We start from the raw sequence: 19,584 nt of genomic DNA on the forward strand, positions 1-19,584 counted from the left end.
TTTAAGATGTCTTCCCTCCCTCCCTCTGCTGCTTCCTACTCTACTGCCATGGCTCCCACTCCTTTCAGTTGCACCAGTGCAAATGTCTGTGTGGCTGCATTCAGGTTCCTGTAATAACCTGATTAAAAATAAAACAAGGGGAAAAAAACCCAACCCAAACCAAACAAAAAAAACACCACAAACATATTTTTTACTGGTTTTAAGATCTACCATTTTAGTGAGCGGATTAACAGAATGAAACCTAAGTGCAACTAAGGGAACATTGAACTGTGGCACAGGACATGAACAAACAGATGGAACTTTTTAATCTGGTTCTGATGCAACAGCAAGTGTTCATGTAGCTCTATCCCAAGTGAACTATCTATCCTGCATACTAGATGAAGTGGGACCCTGAGGGAAAACTATGATTCTTTGGTTAAAGAGCATAATAATAAATCAAAATACAGTTTTTGTTGATTGCGATGTATGGAGTTTCCTAGTTTATTAAAAAAAGAAAATGAAAATTTAAGAAGATTTATGTGGCATCATACTAACACAAAACCCATTTATCAGCAGGGACAGAACACGTAATCCAAAACTGTGACCATTTCCACATTAATAAGAATATGTTGTTGGTCATCATCCTTGGGTATGGAAGAACAGAACAGTATCCAAACACAGAAATTTTCCCAGAAATCCAGTGGTATCACCAGAACACAGAGACTCAAAAAGCCTGAACACCACCATAACTTTATCCTAGTCTTTCTAGCCCAGTATCTCCATTTGACGAAGTCTGTTTTTAAAAACACAGGTTACTCTTGCAAATAACACTACAGGCAAATAAAAGGGACAAAATGTCACCAGTCTGGATAACTATACATTATCATTCTTAAATTCTTAAGAATTATAAATTATAAATATTTTTAAATATTTATAAAAGATTTTTATTTATTTATTTTATTTTATTTTAAAAATTTATAAAAGAATTATAAATTCTTAATACATTATCATTCTTAAATTCTTATCATTCAACTATACAGTATCATTCTTAAAGGGCAGTTGGATTTAAATTGCGTATTTTGGTCTTACTTGTTTGTTCCCTTACAAAGTAAGGGAACAAACTGGAGCCAAAGGAGTGCAGCCAGATCCAAGAGCCTGGGAGGATTTTTGGATCCCATGGGTTAGATACTCTCTGCTTGTCCAACACCACATCTTTGAGGCTTTCCAGACATTTCTATAGTTATGTAGTTTATGCAGTTCATGCTTGAAAACTCATCTTTACATTGGTCATTCTAAATTACCAAAATGAACCAAATGTTAACAGGAGGAAAGAACACACAGATCTTTAAGCACCAGAAGACAGTAAAACAGTAAAGACAAACAAATGGAGAAATGGGAGGTTCACAGAATCAAACTTTTCTTTCTTTAACTACAAAATGCCATATTGCCTTTCTGATATTATCGGAATCTTCATATGAGCAAAATTCTCCTTGTATACAAGACTTCTCTTGACCAGATCCCCCATTAGCCACCCTTAAATTTCCCACACTTTTATATAAAAGAAAGCAAGCTAAAATCTGCTGTTAGGATTTTAGAATTTTAGTTTTCTACATTCACATTTATTAAAAAAATAGCTTCTTTCTGTCTGTCTCAAGTTCTTCTCATTTATTTGAAATATTTTTCAACCCTACCTCAGTAGTTTACGTACTTGCTTGGAATATTTTTCTCCTTTTTTTTTTTTTTAAAGAGTGAACTTTCACTACAGAAGGAGATTTCACATCTTTTGCCTTCTGATGCTTATTATCCAAAAAAAGTTTTTAAATTGCAGTATTGAACCTTAATTACTGCAATAGCAGCAAAGAATTCCAGGACGCATAGTTTATTTGTGTATGTACGTGAGTGTATATATATACACACACTTGTGCGCAAACCCACACCCACAGATCTTGGAGAAGATATTTTCATAGCAACACCTAAAGTGACTATTGACTTTCCTATAATGGATTTTATACTACCATTTTAGATCCCGCCAAAACATTAAAGGCAAAGTCTGATATTGAGAAAGATGAGTAACTGTGTAACAGAGCTTAAGTTTAGAGGGACCTTTAGAAACTTGAAGACTAGGCAAACAGAAACATTGTGACACTCAACAAGAAGTGCAGAGCCCTTCAGCTGGGATAAAGCAACCCCCTACACCACTGCAGTTTGGGAACTGACTGGCTGAATCGCAGTCCTCTCTTGAGGGTTATGTGATTTCCATGTTGAATAACAGCCAGTGGTGCTCCTGTCATAAAGAAAGCAAATCACATCCTTGGCTGTATTAAAAAGAATGTGGCCAGAAGGGGGAGGAAAGTTAATATCCTCCTTTAACAGGCAATGGTGAGGCTATAAGTAGAACAGTATGTCCTGTTTCCTCGCCACACCTTAAGAAAGATACAGAGGAACTGGACAGATGATTCAGTTGATGGCTACCAAGATGTTACCAAGATGGTTACCACATAAATTAATTATTATTTCATATATTGCCTCTATGTTCTGGTATTCAATAGCTCTGTAGGAGATTTGTGAGGTGTTTTATATTTTTTGTATTTTTTTTTTTTAACTTAAAAAGAAAAAAAGATAAGCCTCTCTACTTGAGTCACTTTTAGAACCTAATACTACATGACAGGTACTGTTAAAATTCTTCTACTTGCATTTAAATCACATGAAATCTAGAGGCCCAAAGCACTTTGTACAATGTCAATAGACTAACCATCATCATTTTAAACATTTCTGGCTTTCTTGCATCAAGAAGGGATTTTCTTCAGTAAGCCATATCAATTTCAAAGTCTTCAAGAAGAATCAGACTGACACAAGTTTAGAGAGCTGCTAGTGTGTTGACTGTAGGATCTTAAGCTGGAAGTATTTTTACATTTAGCATTTAGTTACGATAAACTGAACATGAATACAAGTCTCAGGCATCTTAAGTTAAAGGAATGTTAAGAATATAATGGAACAAATTAAGTCCATTAACAACGTTTAAAGTTGTGCCATTACTTCTGTGCTTCAGTTTCTTTACCTGTAAAACATCTGTTTCAGAAGTGCTGGGAAGTTTTACTCGTTAAGCAGTAGCATGTTTTGGCATTTTCAAAAGAAAGGTAATGTAGAAATACAAAATATTAGGCTCACCCATCTAATTTCATAGAATGACAGAATAATTTATATTGGAAGAGACCTCTGGAGATCATCTCACTCAAACCCCTGCCCAAAACTTGGATAATTATTTTTCCACTATCGAACTGGAATTTCCCTTATTGTAAATTGCGACTGCTGCCTTTTGTCCTTTTGTTGTGCACCACCACAGTTTGTCTGGCTCTGTCTCCCCCATAACACCCCTTTAGGCATCAGAAGACTGCAATTAGATCTCTCTTAGCCTTCTCTTGCCCTGGCTAACCCAAGCCAGCTCCTTCAGTGTCTCTTCCTATGTCATGTACTGCAGCCCTTTGGTCATCTCGGTGGCCTCGCTGCTGGACCCTCTCCAGTACGTTATCTGTCTTCTATTTCTGCGGGGCCAAAACCAAACACAGAATTCCACATGCAGCCTTATGACTACTAAGTAAAAGGGAATAATCCTCTCCCTCAGCTCCTTGACTTTATACTGCTCATGTCATCTAATATGCAGTTAGCTTTGGTTGCTGCAAGGGTGCACAGCTGAGTCATGATGCTCTTGCTGTCCACTAGGATCCACAGGTCGGTTTCTGTGTAAGTGCTACTAGCCAGTCAGTCGTTCTTCAACATCTCATCTCATTTAATTTCATTTAACCAAAAAGGAAACCATCAAATTTTGGACTTCAATAATCAAACTCTCTTGGAGTCCATAAGCATGAACTAGAGTAAGACACATGTAAATAAAACCACCCCAAATGACCAAAAACCAAACTAAGAACTAATACATAAATGTATAAAGACTGACAGTAAGAAATACGATAAAATCCCAGGACAAAATATTTGCAGAAACTCAATATGATCTGGGATCTCAGATCATCATTTAGAAATGCAATGACTTTCATGAGAAAGTAAATACCATCCTTGTTATAGTTTTGAAAATGTAATGTAAAAGCAAGATACAAACCCAAAGACTTGTTGTTTTATAGCAATAAAAATTAAGTACCAACAGCAGTAAATGATATGGAAAAAAAAAAAAAAAGAGAGAAGATTCTGGAATAAACTCACAAACTAAACCAGATGGTGGGAGTTTGAAAGGAGTACAGAGTGGCTAATGTGCTACAAAACATTCACACTGTAATTAATAGCAACAACTGGGCCCAAGATCTGATGAACAGGAAATGTAATAACCTTCCAGAAATTATAGAACAATAGTTATTACACCCCTAGTTGGTAAAAATGTTGAAACTTTTTAAAAAAATATAATAATAAATACTCAGATGAACATTTTACAGGATATAGATACAACACTTTTTGGTAAGGAGGAATGGATGTTTTGAACTTATTAGAATTCTTGGAAGATAAATAAAATTGTAGGCAACTGAGAAACATTTGATATTATAACCTGTGCTTTAACTAGAAGGTCATTCAAATGGCTTTGTCATGGTTTTCCATAAAAAAGTAGCAATTATTGTAGAATAGGTTAAAAATTTCTATAAGACACACACACACACACACACAGAGGTTTAAAGTTAGAAATAAATAAGAGTAAAAAGTCAGTATAGTTAGTAGAAAATATTTGGCCAACTAAATCTATGAATTAGATAGATTGACTTCCATGGGAATTTGTGAACAAAGGATTTGACTATTAACAACTTTACCAAGTAATTAAAAGTATTCTGCAATAAATACCAACTGAACAAGAGAACTCAGGCACTATGTTTTGCTGAATGATTGTAAAGTATTCCAAAGGTGCATGATATTTCTTGGTAGGTTCTAGGCAGGTCACGGTAGCTTCTACTGGTTTAGGGAAATTTGATATGTATGGTAGGACATGGAAACCTGAATCAAATCTCTTTCAAATAAGGTCATATCAGATCAGACATAACTACTTTTAAAAATCCTCCTGGTAATAAAAGGCAATAGGTATTATCTAGATAATATTTTAGAGGCTTATCCTGTTATGCCACCATTTTAATCATCTGCATGTGAGAATGTGCATATAAGTGAAGAGATTTCTTAGCTGATATGAAAATATTAATGTTTTAAAAATAAAAACTTAGAAAAAACATTCTAATGTACTCGTGCATATTATCCCCTATCCTGGACAGGGGTGTAGTTTTGACTTCCTTACAGAAGTAACAGCAGTGTAAAAGGCTGACACTTTGTAATGAAATATACATGGGTACAGAATTAATTATTAAAGCAGAGGAAACATACTTCCGTCTTAGAGAGAACTCACTTTTACATTTTAAAGTTTATCAGCAAACTTCTTTGATAAAATTAGAGTAAGAGGAACAGCACAATGCTAACAGTCCCAACATGTATTTGCTACCTTTAAACTTTCATCAAATAACCCAATGCTAACCAATAACTTCAATTCTGGACCCCATCTGGTGCATATCTAAAAATTAAGCCACTTTTTGGAGGATTATTCTAACCTGATAGTCACCATATAGGTGATATCACCACATTAGGTTATAATGGTTCAAAAAACTAGATTAATGATCTAGGAACCTAAATGCAGAAATAAACAATAACGTGGGGAAAAGGTATAGGGCTGAAATTCCTGCTCTCTGTAATTGTTAGTACTGATGGCTACTAGTTGTGTCTAACTAATGTGTTAGGAAGAGGTTGAGCAGTTGGACTAGATGATCATCGTAGGTCCCTTCCAGCTGAACTATGCTATGCCATGCTATGCTATGCCATGCTATGCTATGCTATGCCATGCTATGCTATGCTATGCTATGCTATGCTATGCCATGCCATGCTATGCTGTGTTATGCTGTGCTATGCTATAATGTGAACATTCTAAATCAACTTCACACAAAGTCAGTCAGGTAGTTTAAATCATCTTCTGAGGTGGTAAATCCATAAAAGTTTGTCTTTCCATGCCCTTGAGAGCAGACAGATTTATTGTTCTAATTATCTACAACTCTGTACACAAGAAAGCATAAATATTATCTTGTTGTCTGTAATCAGAAATGTCTGGAGACAAGAGACCTCTGACAGAGTGATTGCAAGAGCTATGTGAACAGCAAGTTGTATTCACTTCAACTTTTCATACTTATACATAGCAGTCTATTGTAGTTGGATTGAATTTTATGGCTTTCTTTTATTATCTCACAGAAATATATCAAATCTATCACAGCGGATGAGAAACGTATTGGAAATATTTTACTATGCATTTCTGATTTACTTTGTGAATAAATGATTGGACTAAGTTCGAGTTTAAAAATTAATAAAAATACATGCATAAATTCAATAAAGATGAAGGTTTTTCCTTATCAGATAATCTTTATTAACAAAAAAATATTCTTTTCTCATTTTGGGAAGTGTTTGTAGTATCATGTGGCTCTATGTGCTTACAATGTGTCAAGAAAGAATAGGGGAAATTCAGTAATGTTACTGAAGAGTTTTAGATAGCTATTTTTTCCCATCTATTCAGAAAAGCATCAAAAGATAAAAGGAATGAAAAATAGTGCAGCAGAAACAAGAAATAAAATACAGGGTTAATTTTACAAGAAAAAAAAATAAATGTAGCTTTTTTTTTTCTCTAGATTAAACTAGAAATTTCCTGCTAAATCCCAAATTGCCAGCTATTATTTGAGCTCAGACTAAATCAATCCCTGAAAACTGTATGATGGTGAGAATTTTAAACAGGCAAGATTACTTTAACTCTGAAAGGAATGAAGTAGTCTTAATATCTGTGACACCCAAATTGCCAAACATATGTATACTATGCCCTTTTGTATCAACTTCTAGCTCACGTTTCCACCCAAACTGGTGCACAGGAACAGAAGGTTAGGCTTTGGCACAGCCATAAAAAGGACTACAGTTTTCACTGTTTTCACCCAGTTAATATGTGGTTTTTTTTTTTTAGCAAGCATATGAAAATGATTGGTGCAAATATTAAGCAAAAGATTCATATTAAGATCCGCTAATAATGCTTACTGTCTTTCACATTGTGGAAGCACAAGGTCAGCGACAACTCAAAGGAAACTGAAATTCACCTGAGTTCAACTGTGAAATTGGCACTCTAGCTCAGGCTTTGTCAAAAGGAATGGTTCTGCCTCAGTCAGGGGCTTTATCCGGGGGCCCCAGCTTACCAACCTAGGAATAATAAGAGCAGCAAGGCTCCAGTGCTGTTACTAAATGGCAAGGCAAAGTAGGGGTCTCCCATCTGAACCGGCCTTTTTAGGAGTCTGAAAGGACAAGATAAGAAGCACAGAGTGGGAACATCACTTACTGTACAGGCTCATATAGGTATTTATTTCTTAAGTGTACTATCACTGGCTTCTGACCCTAGTAGAATTTCTTTGGATATGAACAGAACACTCCAACTTTAATTGTGCTATTTTTGTCAGACCAAAACTGTACTTCAGTGCACTTACTCTTCATGATAAGATGAGGTTCACTACATTAAAATACAACTCATGTTTCTAAAGAGATATGGTTTTGGACTGAAGTTTAGATTACACTGGAAGCAACACCCTTTTTTAGCCTCATTCTAGCCTGAGGAAATTTTCATCTGAATATTCATACCTCTTTAAAAATCATTATTTCTGATCTTCTGAGGTATTATTTGATTATCTTTTTGTAATAATTTAATAATTTTAAATAAGGCATGGATTTACCTGCACATATGAACACAATATTAATTAAAACACAGTAAATCAGTTCCAATGCATAAGGTTTAAATTAATTATTTTTAAGTGTAATGTACCAGTTAGTTAGGTTTCTGGGGGTTTTAACGCTGATGTTATAGACTTCCACTAGGTCCTACAGCACTTAATTTTTTTCAGAGACAATTTAGCTGGTATTCCTTTAAAACCAAAGTAAGATACATTTTTTGGTGTGCTATTGAAGGAAGTCACAGGAGAGAAAACTAGCAACCCAAAGATTCTGTCACTCAGTACAAAATCTGAAGTATTTACAATTCCCTACAATTGCCTGTTTCCTGAGCATTAATGTGCAAAAGCTGAAAGCCAAGGGGACTGTCTCATTTACATATTTAAGATATTTTTTTTTAGCCCTGATAACCTGCCACATGCTACTACTACTGTCAAATATCCACATTGCTATTTGAAACATAAATATAGCCTCAGTCTTCAAAGTTTTCATTAAAAAAGGCACAATTCAACCACCTCAATAGAGTTTTTATCAGACAGATTGAAATGAGTTTCATTTTTAAAGGTCTCAGACACTAATGTGCTAAAGATGCAATAACATTAATTTGAAAATAACACTTATTAAGAAAGTTAAATGATTATGATTGAAAACAAACAAATGTAAAAATCTTTTTTCTCATTTTAGAGGTAGATACATCATCCCACTAACACCACTTCTACACAGTATAAGCAAAAGTATTGCTTCAGTGTGTTTGATCACATGACATTAAGGATGTGATTAAACGTCTGCAGGAACAGAGCTCTTCCATGTCACACTGATAACTATTTTATTGAACCAAGGTGACAGCAAGTTTCAAAGGAAGAGGGAATTTGGGGAAAAAAATAAAAGGTTAAAATTTAGGTCTTGCAGTTTTAGGAAGTTTTCATGAATCTTAATCTGGATGATTTCTATTCAAGGACATATTTCGACATAACAAAACATATAAAAAGCATTCCTTATTTGAGTATAAAGCTTAAAACAGTTCCTGCTGAGCTGTCCTCATGAATAACTTCATATGAAGAGAACTTTTCACAGATAAGCAAGAGGAGATACACATGAAAGAGTCAACAGGGAAGAAAGTAAAAGGACAATAAAACTAGGTATTAAGCAAACAGATATTATTAATTAGCAGAATAACAATGTAAGGAATGATAGCAGTGCTGAGCCCACATCAGAACTCTGCAGCTTAGTAGATGTGCACATGAATTTGAGGTAAAAGGTTCACAGAGGCTAGTGACGAGAAAATGACACTGAAATTACGATGAACTAATTTATGCTTTGGAAACAGTATAGGAAATGAAAGGGAACTGAGGGAGATAAATTTGCCTCATGCACGTGCCTAACATATAGAGGGCAACGAAAAGGAAACAATGAAAGGGTAACAAAATGTATAGTCGTTCACAAACCTGATGAGAACAGACATCCCCTCTAATACATTTCTGAAGTAGAAACATTTGTTGAATATGTTTTTAGAAAATATGTTTTCAGTGATAGTGAACTTTATTTTTATTAGAGATACAGTGTGAAGTTTTCTTAAACATCTCACATTCTCCTTTACACAATTTACGATTTTATAAAGCCATAACTGTTTAACACATCTCTTCAACACAGAGAACTCAGATGTTTACAATTTGTATTTAATTGTCACAGTTTATTAGCTCTACATTTTCATCACCTTTAGTCAGTTAATAGCATATACAATATACGAATACCCAGTATGCATATACTATAACAATTAAGTGTTAGAGATTCCATTTATACAACAGAAATAATTCCTAATAGTGATCTAGTTAATCTGCACTGCTCTGTTTTATTGAATTAGATGGTGATCAGAAAGTATACTCGTCTATGTGAGTTAGGTCAGGATATCCATGGCTACATAACATCAGATGATTGTGGAAAGCTACAAAGCAATTTTTTTTTTTACAGATGCTACAGATACATCAACAAGCAATAAACTCATACTTGTAGAGGATGATTCTTCCTGCTATTCACATGTACTTCTTATACTACAGCTCTGTTCTTTTCAAGGCAAAATCTGCCCCCCAGTTTTCACATTAAGAGACTTTATTTGCATAATTTCTACATTACCTTTCTTAAGTTAAAAATGCACTTAACTATACACCCCTTTTTTTCCCAAAATTATATAAAAAAAAATCAGACATGATAAGACAAAGTAGTTGAAGAAATTATTTGGTCTCTGAGCCTCAAAGTAGAATGGAAACAATATCTGACTACCGGAAAGGAAACCATCAAACACACATTGATTTTTATTATGTAATTTCCATTTGTTTTGTGACTTCTCAGAGAAGTCTGTAATATTAGGGTAAAAGGAGGAAGACTGACAACTAATGGACAGAGAACAAGCCATCCCTTAATTGGGATAGAGCTCAGAAATCAGAGTAGATATAGAAAATTCATCAACACTGTTTGTGGCACTGAAAAAAACTTTCTGACAAACAACAAGAAGCACTTTTAAAGGCAGATGTTTCTGCTTGCATAAAGACTGAAGTGGAACCAGTCCTCACACTTCTAGATGGCAACCTCTGTAGCAAGGAAAAGCTTATTCTGCCTGAAACACAGGATAACAAGATGTCTTGGCTCTATTACCTACTTACCTTCTACAAAGTTTCCGCCTTTAAAACGAGAGGTAGCTGTTTAACTGAAGGAGGAGGAGCAATTTGTTTTTATCCTATATGTCAATCTACCAATTTCTGAAGCTTACAACATCGCTTGTGTCCTCTAGAGTCCACAGTAATGTGAATTGTCTTTATCCAAGTGCCTAGCAAATCATTGTCACATAGCAGCAGTCGACCTTTCTTTTCAATCTATGCACTTTTCAGGAGTTATAAATCAGTTGACTTTCAAGCTCGATGAGATGGCATATGCCCTGGTTTGAAGAACAGATGGAGGCTTGGGGGAAAATTGTTTCTGCAGGCTTGCTACAAGCAGCACTGCTCCATAAAAGTGAACCATTCGCACTAATTTCTCACATAAATTATACAGGCAGGGAGCACCAGCCCATTCAGCAGAAAATCTTTCATCTAGCTTTCAGAGGTCATTTAGCAAATTTAAATTAAAGTTATTTCTGATACATGGCTGGGTTTTCACTCCATACGCTTTCAAGAGATGGCAATTTACATCAAATAAAGGAATGTCGTTAATTGTATATGCAGGGAGAAAGGAAGAGTAAATTAACTGCCACAATGTTACTGTTTTCTAGAATCCTAGGATAAGTTGCGACTATTAATTAGCCACAGAGGAATTAATAATTGAAATATGGCAGCTCTGTACTATAGGAATCAGGTAAACTGTCACTACTCTTTGCAAGGCCTGTTTTAGACTCCAGCTGAACACCAGCCCCAGATTCAGCATTGATGTTCTTAAAAGAAAGGAGAACTCAGTAATTTCCAGGAAGGCATTCTTTACTTTTTAAGGGAAACATATTATTCAGCTGTTAAGCAAACGTACATGTCATATTTTTAATAAATATGGTATTTTATCTGAGCATGGAGAGAAGAGACATTTCATTAGATTCTTAAATTATAAATACGAAAGAAATGGAAAAGACCAGAAGACTGTAAAAAATCTAACTCTAGGAAGAATTAATTTTTGTGAGCCATAAGTAGTAAGAAAGAAGAGATTGCATTGAGTAACCTATAATACATAATGTGACATAATTCAGTGTTTCACCAGAAATACTAGTTTAAATGTAGAAATAAAAACAACCGATGAGAATGTTGATAAGTATTGAAACAGTTACTTTGATTTTTATGGAATTTCATAAAAATAGTGTTTTGCTACAGTGTTTTGAAATAGCATTTTGATAAGATTATTTTTTAATCTCTAACATCATGAATTTTTTCTAAGACCTGCAAAGACATGTCCTTTTCAGATGTGAAAAAGAACCAAACAGAAAAGAGTAGTCATGAATGATTTGTAGATTAGTATTAGGAAGTAGTGAGCCAACAGAAAAATGCATATTATAGAGCCATTGGCTATCTAAACTTTTAATGACCATTTTAAGCATGTGGTTAATTGATACACTAGTATTAAGAAGTGTTTTTCAATTGAAAATTAATTCTAATATAGTGCTTTTGAAAAGCAAGATTTGAACAGACTAAATTTATGTGGAATCAATGTTACTTAGTGGTGGGATCAAATCAATGTTAAAATTTCACATGAGAAAGTTATCCTTCCAACACTTTCTGTGACTATATGTATCACGGAATGAAATCTGGAAGGACCCAGATATACTCAACAACTTTAAAAATTTTGCCTTAATTGAAGGACACCAGATTGGTACCCTATTTTAGTCTGTAAATGAAAGATGGTTAATCTCAGCTAACTCACAAAAAATGCTAGTCAATATAAACAGTGATTTTGAAGAAAAAAGCAACTACTTACCAATTGAATATAAGATCACATCATTAAATATAAATGTAATTAGATACATAATAACACTTTTTAGATGGAAGAGAGATTTAAGTCTGCTGTTAACAAAAGAATGATCATAACTTCTATAATTTTGAAAACTCAGTACATTATAATTTATAACAGATCAGAAATGGATTCCTGTGAGCACTATCAAGGACTAAAAGCCTAATAGATTAGTAGGAAAATTTATAATATCACAGGGATAAAAAGAGAGAAGATAATGGATAATATTTATCTATGGCAATAAGGATCCCATTCTAATGCAGTCAATAGGAATTTTGTTGTTTTATTTGCTAGAAAAGATATTGCATTTATTCTTTAGCTCTTTTGTATGATTTCAGGTCACAGAATAAGTGTAGTACATACACATATTGCTTAAAAGATTTAAAGGAGTTTTCATTTAAATGAAACTGAATTTTTTACTGGCCTTTAAAAAAATTTTTTTTTTTCGAAACTATTTCTTTACACTAAATCTGTTACTATAATTTTTTTTTCCCAGAGATAGCATTTAAATTTTGTTTCTCCAAGACTTTATTTCTTTACCTCCACTCATATTTCTAGTCTCTCTAAATTATTATTTATTATTTCTGTCTTAAGAAAATCTTGCTTTCAGCTGCCTTCTCTTGAATCTACACTACAGTCTTCTGTTATACCAACACGACTGTATTGGAGACAGACTTAAAAAGGATCACTGAAATGATTAAAAAGGAGCCCCGTGGGGAAGATAAACAGAAGTCTGTTGCAAAAGAAAACTCTGAACTATTTCTTAAAACAATAATGAAGACATTAAATAAAATAGAAACTAACACCACTCTCCTGTACCCACAGTGCCTAAGCATGATACATGGCCACTCCTCTTTGTATATAATCTTTCAAAATTCTTTCATTCTGAATGACAACACTTGTGGGGGATTTACAAGGTTTTTTTTTAAGATGACAGTGTCCTCCCAACATCTTTTATTAAGTTAAACATAGTTTAACAAAGAATGGAAGCAGAAAAAAACCCACCTCTATATATGAAAATAAATAAAAAAAAAAGTATTATTTTTCATTGGCAGTTTGTTCTCTTTGCTTTCAGGTATCTGAGGCTGCAATTCCATGAGCAGCTAAACTAGTCTAGCAGTTCATTGCTGTCAAAGTAAAAAAGTTTTGAGATCCTTCAACTCTCTCCAATTCTGCACTGTTTCACTATTGTTTCTCTCTCCTTCCTTTATGCTGATAAAAACAAAGAACGAGAGATTATAATAAAAAATGCAGTTCTGTGGCATGTTAAAATTATTTGTAATCCCTATTACCAAAAGCTACCTTCAATAGTCTACACAAGGAAAAAGTGTATGCACAATTCAAATTCATGATGTTAAGGGCAGAACAGCTTCTTTTACCATTGCATCTAATTTCTGTCACCAAGAAGTAAATTTGCTGCTATAGCTTATACTAGCCCCTGAAAAAAACAAGCTATGTAGGAAAGACAAAATGAAGAGAAATTAAAATGGTAAAAGTCACATCCTTAGAACATAGCTATTCTGGAAAAAAACACGAAGCCCAAAATGTGGAAATCATGTTCATTTTGACATTTTGCTTAAGAAGTTTGTGGGTCTGAATTTGGTTTTTAGTTCTTTGAAATTGTTAAAATTCTTTTGAAGAATAGAAGCTTTTTTTTAGCCTGAATAATGACTTTGTAATTAACCCCAATCCCTAAAAAAATAATTTTTCAAACATTCTCATGACTTTCTGTACGATACATGCATTTGAAATGCATTTCAAACACATCCTTAATAATTCAGAAATACTTTCTCAGTTTTATCAACTTTCTTAGTCAAAGGTTTAATTGCATTCTGACCTTTTTTTAATTCAGTAATGTATATTTAAAAATGGAAGTCCTTTTCAGACCTGGACTATGAGCTTTTATTATTAGTAGCTTGGTATGAGATTGTGCAAAAGAATATATTATTACATTTTGAAATAAAATTGCAATATACATAGGCTAAAAGAGAACTGCAGGATCCCACATAAGTAGTCAAAGGGCTTATAAATATCTTAACACATTCTTTTTTCTAAAATGATAACTTTCTACTATTACCAAACTCTAAATTAACAACAATTTAAGTTCCAAACTTCTATGCTTGACACACATTTTCAAACTGTATCATTATTATGCATTCCCTGTTAGTGGACAAAACCAAATGCTTCAGATTTTGAAAGACCCTTGAACATTTGTTGAATAATTCAACCACAGAATTTTTTTTATTTCTAGATCTCAAAATCTATTGCTTTATCAAAAAAATGAGTATTATATATTTGCAGCAATTTTAAGGCACTAATATCTACACAGTTCTATTTAATTACACTGGGTGTATGCCTTTTAGCAAAGAATTCACTGATTGCTAGTAGACCCCCTGAATGGGGATGAAAAGTCTTGAATTCATTTTGTATTGATACTTTCACTTTAACTGTAATCAAAACAGAAATTAGTGTAGTGAGTCACAAAGATGGTGGGTTTATTTTCACAGACATGAGTTATAACAACTCTATATTCACCTTTTGAAAATGACAACTTTTCTCCAGTTTTGAAAACAAAGATCAGGAACAGCAAGGACAAAGAACAAGGACAGAAGACAGTCATGTCGTCTTCTTTTAGAAATAAATCTAATTACAGCCTCTAACACCAGATAATTTTAGCTTGGTATTATCGGAGCTCTTTTAATACTTTTTCTTTTTCTTGGTATTCTTTTGAACCAGGTTCGATTTTCTGTTCTTGTACATAATGATTTATATGTTGGAAACATATTTTATCTGTTCATCTGCTTTCTTCTATCAAGTTGAAACAGGTTTATTTGAACTTGCAATAATAGTAAATCTTACCAACCAGAATGTCAATGTTACAGGAGTATTCAAAGAGATTCCTTTCTAAATTTAAAGACTTTGCCTGAGAATTCACATAGAAGACACATCTTGCTAAAATGATCTTGTAGTGGATCTAATATGCTTTGTTCCCTCTTTTGAGAAAAGGCACGAAGGTAAAGACAAAATCTGCACAGTTTAATCTTGTCTATGCTTAGGATTAATTTGGAGTAAGAATGTCACTAACTAAATTTAGTGCATTTTGGAAATAATGAAACTAAACATTAACAACAAAAAAGTACTGTTATTTCAGAATTAAAGATTCAACACATGCAGTTATTCAAAAACAGTTCTGAATAGTTCCTGAACTTTACATTTATATCTTACCTCGGTCTATGACCATAGTTATATGTATCCAACCCTTACAGAAAATTAATCATGGGCTTAAAATTAGGGATGTGGAGAACTCTTACAAAATCAAGGATCATTTCTGCAGATTTTTTTGGTACATATTAACAAAATTCATGGCTATTAAAACATTTCAGATTCTTCTGTTCTAGCTAAAAATGACTGTATTCTGTCCACAGAATTACCACACAGTGAACAAGAGATCAAAGTGGTTTTTCTTTTTTAAAAAAGTTATATCTGACAATTATGGTTATTTTGTTTTGTTTCAGTAATTATAAAAAACTAACAAAGAAAAAACCAAAACCCAACTGTGGATTTTGCAGGAAAGAACAAAATCCTGTAGTATTTTCCTTTGGGAGAGGAAATCACGTTTCTGAGACCCACCTTGCCTTTTCCCTCATGAACCACTTGGCAGACAAACTAACAAGAATGAAGTGAACAATGCTATACATATTACATCTAAACAAAGCCAAAAAAACCTTTCACAATTAAACACTGATATTGCGCAATTATACCAGGATTAAAATATCACTGTTACAATTTATTTCTTCTTTTAATCCTTCCACTAGAGTTATGATTCATGCAAATATAGTTCAGCCAAGATTTTATAGAACGTTTTGCCTAGACATATTTCATCATTAAAATATTTTTTCATTTTCATGAACTTCAGCAGTATTGAATAAAAAGTATTTTTTACAAAATTACTTATTTAATCAGATTTACAATTAAATATGATGAACTGCTGAAAATTAGCCATTAGATGCATGTTGGATATTTTGAATATTTGCATGTCCTTAAAACAAGTGATAAATACAGATCTTACTTTATCTACACCTTTAAATATTAGCTAATGATGAACAATATTCTCGCCCTTTTGTAGCAGTGGGAAGTCTCTAAGACTTTAGAAGCTATCTAATGTAACATTTGAACTAGAAAATTCCTATTTGCCTACTTCAACTACTTAAACTGCACAATAATCAATGATGGTTGCATGCCAAATTAAACAACAGCTTCAAGTAATTCTACTACTTTAGTACTGTTTTCTTGAGTGCCTGCCACAGAACTCAGTCTGGATTGATTTGTGACTAAATCAAATGGCATGGAATAAGGGAAATAAGGTTGGACCCTGCCATGTGCTAATGTAAGAATGGAATAGTCTGCTACTATACTGCCTTCTTGCATACATGCTGAAGTAGTGATAATTTGTTTAGAAAGAAAGAATTAAAAGCAATAGCAAAAACAACTGTTGCATGAGATCTCAGTCCTACATCGCACTAGCTACACGCCAATGTTTTACTGTGGTAGATGGACACTCGGGAGACACTAGGTCTGCAAGACTGCAAATTGTGTTAAGAAAAAATACATGCTGGGTCTTTGACTAGAGACACTGCTATTGTGACTGTTCAGGTAGTATGTTTTCAACAATTCAAACTGTCAGCTATAGGGAGCAAACCCTTTAGATGTTCAGCTGTAGGTTTGTAGACAGCAAGTTAGCAAGATGTCATAGAATCATAAAATATCTCAAGTTGGAAGGGACTCATCGAGTCCAACTCTCTACTCCTCACACAATTATCTAAAACCAAATGATATGACTAAGACTGTTGTCCAGACACTCCTTGAACTCTGACAGGCTTGGTGCTTCCCTGGGGAGCTTGTTCCAGTGACTGACCACTCTCTCAGTGAAGAATCTTTTCCTAATGTCCCATCTGAACCTTCCGTGACACAGCTTTATTCCATTTCCTTGTGTCCTAAGTCACCTAAGCAGGCACTAGCATTATCTAATGGAACGCTAGTCCTTATGATGGAGGTATATGTACCAAATAGCAATTAAAATGAGGCAAATTTTTTGTACCCCTTAATCTGATTTTGATTAATTAGGAGTTATAGTGCCTCAAGATAAAACTTAAATTCTGCAGATTTTTGCAGTTGCTTGGAAATCACCTTTGGGTCTTACCTGGTGATGAAAGATTAGAGTGCAGACTTATGTTGTAAGCCTGTGAGTTTTAGTCCAGAAAGGGCATATCTAGGGTCGTCTAAAGACAGGTTGCACTGGAATCTCATTCTGATCATGTGTAAAGTCTTGTTGGACAGAGATTCCTTTTGCTGCAACAACTTTTAATTGTTCCTTGTGCTGATTCAACAAAATGGACAACAAAATAGTAGCACAACTCTCTCTTCTATACTTCAATAAGTAAAAAAGCTACCTTAAAATCTACTTACTAACAAATTACACAGTACCACTTACCGCACTGTATGTCTAATCCTGTTGGCTTCATTAGGAGTAGAATCGACTATAAGATTGCTAAATCCCTCCTTTTTGTGCTGAATTAACATAGCTATACATTTAAAATTGGTATCATGTTCTTGACATGAACAATTTAAAACTTTCTACAAATCTGACATATTTTGCTCATGCATATCATGTTCATTTTCTGTAACTATCACTGCTTCCAGCAAAATCTTATTCTAGTCCAATAAATAACACAAAACAATAAAGTAATTCATGATAACAAAAATAATTAAATAGTAGGAGCAGGTTGAAGATCAGCATTCATTTTTCAAATTAAATTTAAAAGTCGGCATTAGTTACTTAGAAGATTGGCAAGTTTTACAAATAACATCACCAAGCCTTTTAGAGAGAAACACAGCCGCATTAGAATGGAGTCATTAGGCAATACATTTATTTTGAAGCCAATTAACCTTTTGTCAGAGAAATGTCGGAGCTGTAATGGTTTCAGCAGTGGAGGTCAGCCTCTAACAGGGGCACGTCTGACAGCGATTACGCTGTCTGACATATGCTGTAGACTGAGAGTACAGCTGTGGAATGAGAATCTGCCTTCGTTTGTATTCTGCTCTGCATTTTCAGGGAGCAGGCAATCTTGACCTATCCATTTAGGTAATTAAAGCTTCTATTTGGAAGTGTCCTGCAGGAAGGTGAAATTTGGGGGAGATAAATGGCTGCTGCCCACTGTATCCAGCCACTTCCATCATTTGATGGACTGCCTGAAACAGGCTGCATTGCCAGGTCCTCATAAAAATAGAGATGAATTGGGCAGGAAACAATTCTCTAAGGCAAAGCAACTCTGTCATCTTCCTTTTTGCAGCATATAATTTAATAGTTAGCCAAGGTAGGCAGCTGACTCAGGGGTATTTCTATAACAGCTTCCCCACCATCTTCCATTTGCTAAGAAATTATTTCAGTTTATTTACTTATAAGCCAACTTTGTTTGACAATGAGAGATGTCATTTCAATAAGCTCAGCTGGCTGTTACAGCTGTGCCATGACTTACCTTCCAGTTGATTTTGTTTCCTTTAGTATCGTGCTCAAGGGCAATTGGGAAGTCTCCTCGCTCATAAAACTTGCGAAATGCTGTGGGCTTTGTTGGTCTTTCTTTAAATGCTCCTGCAAGTGGAGGCCCTCTTACCTTTAAAAAAAAACAAAAAACAAAATTAAAAAAAACCCAAGGAAAACAAAAAACCATAATTCAGTAGTAATATACTTTTAGAAAAAGTCTAATTTATATGGCTCAAAATAGGAACCGATAAGAAAGAATAACATTGATCTCCCAAATTATAGTTTCCTTTCTTCTTTATATGTTATACTTCTTTGAAAGTACAGTTTGACAATGATCTAAAGGTTTCGTTAACTGCTTTTTTTTTTATTACTACTTTCAGATTGTCCCATAAAAACTGTAGCTATCTCCATTACCACAGCATTTTTAAGCAAGAATAAAACACATTAGGTAGTAAAAGTTCTTGGAAAACTAAGCATTTCTCCTTGAGAAATATTTTTCTGTGTTTTTCTTTGTAGAAGTCATTTAACTTGGCTTCCATCGAATATAACTGTCCTCACTTTCCATTGTCTTTCTCTGGCCATTGCCTAATTTCCTTCACCATATCCCTTCCTCAAATACTATGGATCCGGATTTCATATGACTTCCAGCCCTTCAGTATTGATGGCTGAAGCACTGGAAGAAATAAAAGAAATAAAGAAAAGTCATCTCTCAGACCTCTCCTCTCTGCCTGTGTGGCCTTGGAGGAAGAAATTTGATTTAGGCCTGCTTAGTTCATTATCTGAGTTATTGCTGGTCAGCATATTGCGTA

General features: G+C 34.1%; 1 protein-coding gene across 1 annotated transcript in view; it reads right to left on the reverse strand.

Annotated features, from left to right (window-relative positions):
• The window catches only part of PACRG (parkin coregulated), a gene marked incomplete at both ends in the record, with an annotated part of 256,062 nt that overhangs the window by 178,526 nt on the left and 57,952 nt on the right, over positions 1 to 19,584 (reverse strand). Inside the window, one exon of the mRNA XM_082481933.1 lies at positions 18,771 to 18,905. Coding sequence (XP_082338059.1) covers positions 18,771 to 18,905 — 135 coding nt within the window. The remainder of the gene's footprint in view (positions 1 to 18,770; positions 18,906 to 19,584) is intronic.

This window comes from Vanellus vanellus (genome assembly GCF_965231255.1).
Source record: "Vanellus vanellus genome assembly, chromosome: 3".
Lineage (NCBI taxonomy): Eukaryota > Metazoa > Chordata > Aves > Charadriiformes > Charadriidae > Vanellus > Vanellus vanellus.